This window comes from Patella vulgata, chromosome 7, assembly GCF_932274485.2.
Source record: "Patella vulgata chromosome 7, xgPatVulg1.2, whole genome shotgun sequence".
NCBI lineage: Eukaryota > Metazoa > Mollusca > Gastropoda > Patellidae > Patella > Patella vulgata.
In genome coordinates this window covers 49,363,619-49,375,796 of record NC_065885.2, presented here as the reverse complement: position 1 = coordinate 49,375,796, position 12,178 = coordinate 49,363,619, and the positions used below count along the sequence as shown (strand labels likewise).

The window sequence follows — 12,178 nt, the reverse complement described above, 5'->3', positions numbered from 1 at the left end:
TGGATATATATAATGCCTTTATATGAATTGGAGCTGTTTTCTGAGATTGTATAGAACTAATGAGAATAAAATATGTAACATAATGGGATTGTTATATGACAATATTAGCGTTTTACCGTTATTTCGGGGACAATATTACACGTCTTACAAGGTAGGTTAAGTGTATTATGAATAAATAAGATTTTATAGTGGTTAAGATCAAATAGTTTGGCCGGCTGATGTTTCGATGAATGTCTCGATCATTGCTTTGTCGACAGTATTTACCTTTATTACTAACCGAAGAATACCGGCAAATTACAATGTAAAATCAAAAAAAAAAAAAAAAAAAAAAAAAGAAGAAAAGAAAAAAAAGCTATATACATGACTACAAGTTATTGATGGCAGGGGTATTATTTATCTCTGATATTTTAATTCGCGATTCGAAATATCATTAGGTTCCTAATTCCACTTGGAGGTGAGCATGTAAACCCAATGCAGATATAAGGCCTAATGGTATATCTGCTATACGGGGTGATGACGTGATGTGCTGATCGGTACATGGTTAATTTCCAAGCCGCCTAAGATTTCAGTTTGAGATAAAGACCCCACCCCCCTGCCACACACACACACACACACCCACTCACACACACTAGTTTGATATTATAAATACAAGATGAAAACTTTTCAATGTCTTGGCAAACTTAATAGTGTCTCTTTAAGGATTTAATAATATGAATTAAAGATTTTATACATACAGTAATTATATACTGTTGTGAAAAAAGATGTTGCCTTGTAATTGTTCGAAACCCGACTGTTTTATTATACAGTTCCGGTATATTGTACAATGGAACAAACTATTATGAGGTAAGATTTCGCCATTTTTATCGCTCTGATAACTTTGAATGGATAATGTTTTAAACCAGAAGGGTAGGTCAGTCAATATTTTAAAACGCGCGGTGTCATGGTGTGTATGTGAGATGTTATGCTATTAAATTTTATGATTTACGATCTAAAAGACTCCCATAAGGGATGGTTACGTACGATAATGATCGAGCAATGTACTTTCTGTGTGAAATCCAGTCACTGACGAGTGTTTGTTCTGGTGCATAAAACAGTACAATATTTTGTGTATAAAAGTAAGTGAACATTTTTCTAATAAAAGGGAATATGTTATTTTAAAGTGCCTGGTCATCATTTGGGGGATTTCTACAATATTAAAGGTGAAGAGTGATTCAATTCCGTAAAGAAAAAAGTTGTGATGAATTGAAAATTCGACATATTCTGCAGACGATATAAACTTGATATGGTTAAAACAATCACCTTTTAAATATTTCCCTGACCAACCACAGTACATGGTAATGTTATCATTAGAAACTGAACTAGCCAGTTAAACGGGTGATCTCGAATTACAAAACTTGTATATTAAGGGTAAATATATTGGTAACTAAAGTATGTAGCCTGTATCTAGCTTACTACTAAAAAATATCCATAATCTTTAAAGAAGCATTACCACTTTTACCAAGAAAATAAATGCAATATTGAACACCATCAAATTTAAAATAATCTTAGACCATAAGGGTACGGGCGATCATCAAATTTTTCAGGCAGTGGCCAAATGATGAAAAAAATAAAGTTTTAGTGGATATAATTAATAGGATAAATATGAAAATTATTCCTTCCCGCAAAATAAAGAGTCCGAAATCTGGACTCTTACTGAACATTGAGTGGTGTTATGCAATCCCCAATCTGGGTTCACAGTTGCAGAAGATCACACAATTCTAATTTTGATTCAGGGTGTCTAGTTCTCAAACTCGAACTGCAGTTCCAGAAAATTCACTCAGCTAGGCGCTACTTATCGTTATTTTGCGAGATTTTACTGCGGTTATTTTGAGTATTTGTAGGTATTTTTGAGCAAAAATGATACATGAGCCTACTAAGGAAACCGTACGCCTCAACTCACCACGAAAGTATAGGCAGTGACCTACGTATTGTTAGTATTTTATTCAAGAGTTCGTTAACTTCATTAAAAATAACCAACACGACTCGAACACTGACAATTAGAATGTATTTTATAATTTTACATACATCTGATTTGAAAATCCCCGGTGTGGATGTATGTACGTCACATGCCAAATTGAAAATAAAATGTTTACGAACCACCGAAGTTCCACATGTTCAATGAAACATCTTTAAAATTAAATATCTATTATTATTCTTTCAAGGGAATGTTGTAAATCTTGTCGGTGATTAGTGTGACCGGTTTTTACCAGGTGCTAATTTTACCATGCATTACTGCTGATACGTACTCATATAATATGGCCGATTTCAAGAGAGAAGAGAACCTTTTTATACTTTAGAATATTTAGTTGTACAATCGATTTCATTTTACCAGATTTGGTTTCCGGTATATTGGTAATAACCATGGCATAAGTAAGTAGTTCTTTCATGTGGAACGAAAACACTGTAGTTCTACAATTACTGAGACAGTAGTAGTATTACAGTTATCTAGCGCAATCGATATTTCTGTCACTATAGTTCATCAGTAGCGGATTATCAGTGAGGCTGATGAGGCTGCAGCCTCAGGCCCAAAGATTTTGTAAAAAAAATTTTTTTAGACTTGTCTGATACGATTAAAAACGCATAGACAATGAATGTTAGGGGTGGGTTTAGGCCCAACGGGAATCAACATAGGCAATGACCCGAAATTAATTAGGCCCACGCCATTTTAAATAGGCCCTATTGTTTGGAGATATAAAGTTACATTACGTTTTTAATGTTAGCAACTACCTTGGCTCTAACTTTAAAAACTAAATAGGCCCTCCAGCAACTGCCGCCTCAGGCCTTGGTGGAGCTTAATCCGCCACTGTAGTTCATATAATATTAACAGAAATCTCATTGCAACAGTTTTTATGGAAACTTTTCTGCGAATTAACAGAATTATACAAATTAAGTCGTTGATCCTCTTTTGCATTTCTACTCTGTGGTGCTAATCAACTTTAAAATGTACTCGAATTCCTTATTTACCATTTAACAAATCAAAACCAAAAAATATAAACGGGAGATAATGCCTCGGCTTGGATTCTAATGGAAAAAAGATGCTCATCAAAAGATTTCAGCAATAACCATCATTGGATGACTAAATATTGACACATTTTCATTGCATGATATCTTTGTAAAAAGTAAACAATTTTTGGACTGCTATTACTTTTAGTGAGTCAGTATTTACAATATTGTAGTTGACAAGGATTAAATATCTCTCAAATGAGGACCAGAGAGTTTTGTAACATAATTTATCCGTACAAATTGGTTTATCTCATAATAAGGGATGTTACTTTTTTTACAAAGAATACTCCGATTCTTAAAACTGTCAATGATTAGACATTTGTTTTGGGGTTTTTTTTGCTGTTTTTTTGTGTTATTTATTTATTTATTTTTTTTTTGGTTAACAAATTTAAAATCTACTTGTATCACTCTCAGTAATTGTCTGCACCAACCGGGTTGATGAAGAAGAATACAGCTCAAGCAGTGATGAAAGAAATTTTGTGCTGACAGCGGTGTTTTCGCATATTTTCCATCGAAGTCCAAAGGTCAAGGGGTCTTTTACGTGCACATGGATTTCTTATCGAAGACGGACATTTTAAATAACCGGTCATCTGTGCAAATGCAAGTTTTATCAATCAGTTGTTGTGGGCGGGTTGGTTAAGCGTGCACGGTTATTCATTCAGCGATGATTCCCGTTCAGTGGAAATTTATATCCGCCTTCTTTTACCTGTTTTGACAATATCCATTGTGTCTAATTTTGACTATAGCCAGGTCTTGATGACACGAGAAATGTTTTTGTTGGTATACAATGATGTCTTGTTACCGATAATAAGAAATACATTTTTGTTATGTTTAGTATATAAGATAGTTTATTATCGGTTTATGGCCTACCAGGAGCAAAGAGTATTGTATAAGTCTTGTCATCAAAAGTCCCTAACGTAACAAAATATATTGATACTAAGAAAAGTCTTATTAATTTCTGAAAACAGTAAGTACAAATTATTCTGAAATATTATGTCTTAACTGAATAAACACAATAAAGCTACTTTCTTTAAACATTGTAAGATATTAATGACTTTAATAGAGGGTGTATAGGAACTGCAGCTCACCCAAGCAGAATGTTAATACAAAGTGTTTATACAAAAGCCCCAAGGGGCGTTGCATTGTCTTTCCAAACACATATAAACGAGGGCTGGCTGAAAAGTTCTAAGCCTATCTGTGAAAGACCTGTACAAAGTCAATGGTTTCCATTTATTTGTCTACATAGCCCCCTTCGAGGTGTCGACCAGGAAGAGATTTTCTTCAGCCACCCTAAAAGAAAGTCGTTCATTACTAGGAAAATGACCACCGGCTAGTTCCTTTTTCATTTTTGGAAACAGGTCTGACAGGGTCAAATCTGGCCAAAATGATAGTACCTGCTTCAAAACGGCGCTGATTGTCACGGGACGTCAGGAATCTTGACACGTTTCTGATCCACATTTAAGAGCTTTGGCACCAATCTTGCAGAAACTCATTAGCGATAATGTGCTCAACCCTCTCATGAGAGATGCCCACAACACTGGTAATATGTCGAGTGGTCAGTCGTTGATATCAGCCATCACCATGCCATGTACGCGGATAATGTTTTCTTGAATGGTTGTTGTTGATGGCCTTCCAGGGGGCAGGCCACCGTGAAGGCTCTCTCTGCCACACGTAAATCCCACAGCCCACTTCTTTACTGTGGAAAAGGAAGGACCATGTCGGTTAGGCCTTTCAGATGCAGCTACTTGATGACGGCCCTATAGCCAGTTTTATCCGGTTCTGATAATTTCAATGGGTAGGGTCACAAGATGGTCTGCTACGAAGACAATAACACTACAGCTGTAGTTCTTATGTCCGTGATTCATTCGATGATTGTAATTGTTGGTGGCAAAAGTCTGTTTCAACATTTAACCCAATTGATCTATCCTTTTCAGGCTTAGAACTTTTCAGCCAACCCTCGTAGATTTTTATGAACAACCCAGACGACTCGGTTGCCCTTTTTTTTACTTCCTCAGGTTCACGTCGTGGTGTAGATAAAATACAATACTAACGCTATACAGCATTTGTGTTACAAATGTAATTTCATATTTTTATCATATATATATTTTTTAGAGGGGCATGAAAAAGAAATGGAATTTAATGGAACGGTTTTGAATGGTAGAAAGTTATTGTCGGAAAGCACGAATGTAAATTGTGCAGCGAGTGAAACGATGAACAATAGCGATTTTAGTCACTGGCATGGCGTCACACTAGTGATAAATCTGTACATACCACCGATTTTAATAACTGTTGGTGTTTTATTTAATGTGTGTATTATATTCGTTATGAATAGTCCAACATTTAAAACAATATCAACTTCATATTTTATGATCACATTAGCTGTTAATGATGCCATGAGTCTGTGCATTTCTTTGACAGCTCATTGGTTACATGTGAATTTTCCCGAAACAATTGTACGTACACAATACTCCCACATTATGTGTCGTTTTTTCGATTCTTACGGCTGGGGAAATTGTGATTTTGCTATAATACTTGTAGCGGCAATGACTGCAGATAGAAGTTATGCCATCCTCTATCCTCTGAAATGTCACACCAAACGAACACCAAGACGACTCAAGATAGAAATTGCTTTACTGGTTTTGGTTGTAGTTGCTAAAGATGTTCACTTCTGGTTCGTGTCGGATATTGTACCATTAGGGAGAGATGAACGATTGTGCGAAGTGCCAGTTCTGAAACTAACTAGCAGCTATCGCTATTTCTATGAAGATATCTGGCCCTGGATTCATATTACGTTTATTGGTTGTTGTTTTGTGGTGATTTTCGTGAGTAATATTGTTATTATATTTAGTGTAAAGAAATCATCAAGGAATAAATCAATAGTGAATGGTCGAAATTCAACGATAAAAGAATATCCAACAGGAAGTAAAAAATACCGAAAAGGAAGTAAAAACATACGAATATCTCCCCGAAGTGCTCAATTACGTCAAATAGCTGTGATGCTCCTTTGCAGTTCGTGTGTGCAACTTTTGCTTACTTTTCCATTCTCTGTGCATATTGCCATAGCTGATAAAATGGTGGAGTTAACTTGTAATCCTAATCAACAATCGATCAATGGCTTTGTGTTCTCGGCAACATTTTATATGCTCTATTCAAATAAGTGTGTTAATTTCATCATATTCACGTGCAGTGGAACGCGTTTTCGAAGAACGTGGCAGAATAAACTAAACCAATTCATCTGTAGAAGGAAATTTAAATCACTCCAAATAAATCATTCGACTAAGAACCCTATTTCCGCACTATCATATCCTACAGTGTCATCAGAAATTTTAGAATCTACGAGATTATGATTGTCAATCATCTGGAATTTAGATAACCTTAGTAAGGATGGAAATAGTTTTAATGAGACAGTGACATATTTGACCTAAAAATGAATGTACAATCGGGGAGGGGTCCTTACCAAGGATAGCTGACCGAGTAGAAACCCTTGGTGATACTATATTTTAAGAGGATCTCTAACGCAGCAATTTCCAGTTTTAATATTTATTTCAATTTTTTGTTTTGTTGAATATTTCGTTTGTTATTTGCTGTTTTTATTATCATATTTATCATAACCGCTTTTCCCATCATTATCATCAACCAAACCAACCATTAATATTGTGATATTCAATACCTGTCTTTAAAGCCCCCATCACACCAAATAAGTTTTTAAAAACGCCCTACCCCGTCCTAGAAAATCGTAAAACGGGTTGTGGTCAGGGAGAAATTTGAAAATAATGTCTAAACTACGATCCTAGGTGGTCCATAAACAATCTTCGATATCTCGTCTGCACCCCCTCCACAGTCAGTTCATATCAAGTTCAGATCGAGTAAATTTGCCATTTCCAAGCAGTCCAAGCCCGTCCATAGTAAGTTTAAACCAGTTCGTAACTAGTTATACCATGTTCCCAATAAGTCCGTAATTGGTTTTATCTAGGTCTAACTAGTTTGGTGGGGTTGGATGGCCGAATGGTTAGCACGTGCGCGCTGTATCATAAGGTCTGTCATTGAGTCAGCTAGCGTGGTTTCGATTCCCCGGTTGTACGTGACAAGGAGTAGGGTCGCCTGTCCGACTCGTGGGTTTTCTCCGGGTCCGCCGGTTTCTTCCCACTTCTAAAGACCCCTACATACAAGCGAATTGTTGAAATAAAATTGAACCATATGTTAGTCCCGAAATGATCTAGTTAGTTTCGATTGGACGTTAAACCCCATTTCTCTCTATCCCTCTAACTAGTTTGTAACCCAATCACCCAGTTCAGAGACAGTTCAACTGGTCTCTGTCTCGTTCTTAGTGCGTTCGAATGCATTCCTATTGTGTGTGCAATCCTCTCCTGGCTTGAGGGCTGTACAAATCCATCGCGTTCTTCCCGTTCATCGCGTTCTTCCCCGTTCATCGCGTTCTTCCCGTTCAACGCTCCCATGACACCAAACTAGTTCTGACTACGTTCTGGAAAATGTTACCAAACAGACGCAAGATGTGCATGAACGGAATGAACGTGGTAGCAATTGTTTACGGTCTGTTTACGAACTTTGTGGACGGGCTCGGATGCCCCAGAAATTTGAGTCTGATGTTGAAAATGTTCCCCGTCCTGCAATTAGACGGAGGGGCAACGTACTTAAAACGAGTGAACGCACTTAAACCTGAATTGACGTACTAGTTTTTCTTATTGTGTATCATATATTTTTACTAGTATTAAATTTGTAGGGTCGTGTTACTTATTCATTTGTTGGAAATTGAAACCATGGTTATTTAGCCGTTTTTGCTTAATTTAAAAACGCATAATTTATACTTAATTACCTTTTAGTGTATCTGCATGCAATTATAAAACCTCTCATATTTGAATATATTATTGGTGTGTTTATTTATTTCTATAATTTAATCTGGAAGGGCTTCAATGGAGTCATCTTCTAAGCAAATCTTTAATTCTGATTTGTAGATATGGGCATCAGAATGGCTTCCACAACCAACGACACTTATCTACATGAGTTTGTGAGGCCATTAACACTACTGAGCATAAGCCGACGTAGCTGTGGTGCATGGTTCCAGTTTTGGGATGCTTTCTGATGGCTATATGTTTCCCATTAGAGGCACCACAGGCACGTGGGACATTCCAGCGCATCATAAACTCCCTAACAGCTTCAATCCAAGTGTCTCTGTCAACGGGGCAGATGGTGACTTTATTCTTGAGTTCTATTACCAAGGCACCACAGACTTCGTTCACCAACAAGCACATTGTGTTTGTTGTTACCAGGAATTCACATTGCATGGCGACAAAGGAATCGACTGTTGCCAGATGACATAGTGTGATGGCAAGCTCCATTCCTGGTTCCAGGAAGGTGATGCGGTCAAGAAGTTCGTCGAACATGGGTGAGATGATTCTCAAGACGTTGCAGAAGGACTCTTCATCAGCTGATGATAACGTCCCAGGGCTATTCTCCTCTCACATTTTAATCATTTCATTGTACACTTGCCCTGCTTCCAACAGAAGTTGCATGGAACCAATATTCAAGATATTAAAGGCTCTATGATAATGTTAAAAAATGTTGAAAATCTTGGGGAGATGTGCACTCAATTTAGGAAACAGCCCATATTTTATACCCTACCTTGTCCGAACGTAATGTTATTTGATGCTCGAGCTACAACTGGACCGGAGGGTTAGCGCGTGTGCGTTGTATCGTAAGGTCTGTCATTGAGTCAACTGGCGTGGTTTTTATTCCCCGGTTGTACGTGACAAGGGACAAGGAGTAGGGTCGCCTATCCAACCTCGTGGGTTTTCTCCGGGTCCTCCGGTTTCCTCTCACTGCTAAAGACCCCGACGCGCAAGCGAATTATTGAAATAAAAATTGAATCACATGGTAGTTCCGAAATGACCTAGTTTATGTCGAGTGGACGTTCACATTATAATTATAATGTTTGTGAACTGAAAAAACATATTATTATTATTGCACAATTATAAAACCCATAATTTTTGGATCATTCAAAGAAGCATTCCAGTTCTTCCCGTGATAATTCTACAAACAAAACCCGTAACAGAAAGAAGGGGACACTATTCCCTTAGAACAAATAGAGAAAGAAATACTCAAAGACACTTGAAGGGATTAAAATAAAATTTCTTACTACTGCTTGACTATATATTATAGTATACTCACAATACTCACTAGTTCTAACACTTCCCGTCGTTTTTATTGCCAACGAGACCTTATTTGATCATTATTCAGCTTCCGAAGCAATTAAATTGGTCATTTCACAGCGTTATTAATTACAAATCAAACTTGAAGCGCTATCACTTACCGAAAACCATCTTGAACAGAATGGAAAAGTATAACACAATAAGCAGATTTGGTTGTATATTCCAAAACAACCGCACAGAAGGCCTCTATTCCTAAAATATTGCTTCTACTGAATAGTATGGAATGAAATGGTGTTTATTGTCCTACTTTTAAGCGTTTGGACTAATGAAGACGTTGAATAATATAATTTTGAATGGATCCGATATGGCAGCACACAATGAACATATTATATGTTCACAGATGGTAGTAAATGAATGCGTCCATTTTTATCTGCACCAACCGGGTTAATGAAGAAGGCAGATGGTATTCAGCACATTTAAGTGTCGATGGGTTTTTGATAGTAAGGTGAACATTTTATTCGATAGTTGTATATGCGCGAAAGATCTATTGTAGCAATATCGGACTTCCTTGTTGTGTTTCCTTTGTGATCGTAAATAAAACCACAGGTTAGCTCATTTCTACAACTTTACTATTAAACTACTTCCAAGGCTTCTATGTTCCTCGTTCTCAATAAAGTATAGATGATAGCTGCTCGGAATATTTGGGTCAGCTCTGATGAATTTTGCTCAACACCCTCTTTTATAACCCGCTAATTTCTGTAAGACTGACCTTGGCGTTAATTTCCTTCCCAAATATGGAATAACCATACCCATTCTCAAAAGACCGGGGGGTGGGGGTGGGGGAGAACATTACCTTATTTGGTCTATCAAACACATGTCATAAACAATGGATTTTGCCAAAATATCACTGTTTTTATATATAAATATATCATTCACTTTGACTCTATAGAAAGTGTGAACAATAATTAGTTAAAGATACATTTATGGTCGCAAGGACCATTATATTTAACATAAAAAGCAGCACTGCTAGGCTTTAAAAAGTGTTTAGGTAATTTTTCCTACAGATTTATGCTAAAATTTCTAAAGGAAAAAATAAAGTATTCTATGGTGTTTTCTGTAGTAAATTCTAGTTATCTTTTTGTCTTTAATCAAGTTTTGTGAACAGACTGCACAGTTAGTTGTCTCGCTGTCTTCAGTTTCTTGTTAATACTAACTTCTATGAAGTTGTTATACATGTACATTGAATTCAAAAATTTAAAATTCAGCCAATGAACAAACAGTATTCCCTTGGATTAACTTTAATGAATCCGTTAGCTAACGGATAATGAAATTGACTTTCCAGCAACAGAAATTTAACGGACCTTAACAAACGACAAGTTACCAAGATAACGATCCGTTAGAGTTTAACGGATCGTTAAAATAACTTAGTTTTGAGCAACCGGCCCCCGAACAACATAAAATGATCTGCCCTAGAACAAAATTACAAAGCTACACGTTGTCAAGTAGTAGGACTTGGATCAAACATTTGTGTCGCTTAAGAATCTGATAGGAATACAACATTATTTCTTGAATAAAAACAATCACAAAAAGAGTCAAATTCCACCAAGGGGCTGTGCGCATAATACAACCAGAATATGATTTACTCTTCTAAATTGTATGAAAAGCGTGATACATTTTAAAAATGAACGAAAATATTTGTCTATCTTAATTCTAGCCTCAAAGTGATAGTTGTAAATAATCAGTCATGTTATATTCAATCAGAATAACTATTTTAAAGCACTATTGCAGAATTGCCTTCTCTATGGATTCTGGTCTGACAATGAATAAATATTTTATGAATAAATCCATTGAAGATGAACATTTGTATCGAACCACGCATGATTACAAATCAGACACGAAGATCTGTTTATGAATATATATTATATATATAGTTTGTCTGCTTACGTTGTACAGACTGATCAGAGGACTACATTCAGTCCTTGATAGGTTTCAATATCAACGGTCAATTAACATATGTCTAAGTCTAGCAGTTTAGAAGGAGTGTTTCGGTGTATATTTGCGATGATTTTGCAACCTTTTACTGTAAATTTGAAGGGTGCTAGCTATTCAAATGCATGTAATAAGAAGAATGAAAGTTTAAAAAATTCCCCTCATTGAGTTACAATTTTTATTTGATTTTAGAAACCGTTCAAATATATCTTTGCTACACCATAATCACGGTGGCAAAGCATATAAAACATTGACCTCCTGGAGGACATATTTCTTTGTCCGATTTCGATGAAACTTAAAACATGTGTTATGAATCAAAGAGAGAGAGAGAGAGAGAGAGATATGGGGTTTAACGTCCACTCGACACAAACTAGGTCATTTCGGGACTAACATATGGTTTTAATTTTATTTCAATAATTCGCTTGCGCGTAGGGGTCTTTAGCAGTGGGAGGAAACCGGAGAATACCCACGAGGTTGGACAGGTGACCTTACTCCTGGTCGTATACAAGCGGGGACTCGAAATTACGCTACTTGACTCAATGGCAGACCCTACGATGCAACCCACACGCGTTAACCATGTTCATTTCTGTTGGCTATGTGACCTATAATCAAAAGGGTGAGTTGAACGGACATTTTCTGTTAAGTTTTGGTGAATATTAATGCTTTAGATTTAGAAGGATAGCAGAGCTAAGAGGTTGGGTACGGTGGTGGTAAAATGTTTTCTTTGTACATTCAATTTCCAAAACAATGCCAGATCATGTTCCCTCTGTAGAGAGGAGTTTTTAGTGAAACAAAAACTTTTCGGGAAAAGTTGGAGCTGGTGCAAGAAAAAAGAATATGGGCGAATATTAGGTAGTCTGTCAGCGTAAAGTGGTTCCAGAGTTATTTCCCCTCAATAGGGTACTCTATTGACATTGTAGTGTATCACAACCTAAATATCCGTGAAAATATACATGGGGCAAAGTTGAAAGGGGCATGGG

General features: G+C 36.6%; 1 protein-coding gene across 2 annotated transcripts; it reads left to right on the top strand.

The window, feature by feature from the left end:
* The first annotated feature begins 935 nt into the window (after positions 1-935).
* LOC126826711 (alpha-1A adrenergic receptor) lies at positions 936-7,936 on the top strand. Of its 2 annotated transcripts, none has more exons than XM_050555739.2 (2): positions 936-1,115; positions 5,155-7,936. In XM_050555739.2, the coding sequence occupies exon 2, from the start codon at positions 5,172-5,174 to the stop codon at positions 6,387-6,389; it is 1,218 nt and encodes a 405-aa protein (XP_050411696.1). In that variant the 5' UTR covers positions 936-1,115; positions 5,155-5,171; the 3' UTR covers positions 6,390-7,936. The 2 variants fall into 2 exon arrangements, with proteins under 2 accessions (XP_050411696.1, XP_050411697.1); XM_050555740.2 differs by lacking the exon at positions 936-1,115 and adding an exon at positions 3,481-4,009.
* The last annotated feature ends 4,242 nt before the right edge of the window (positions 7,937-12,178 follow it).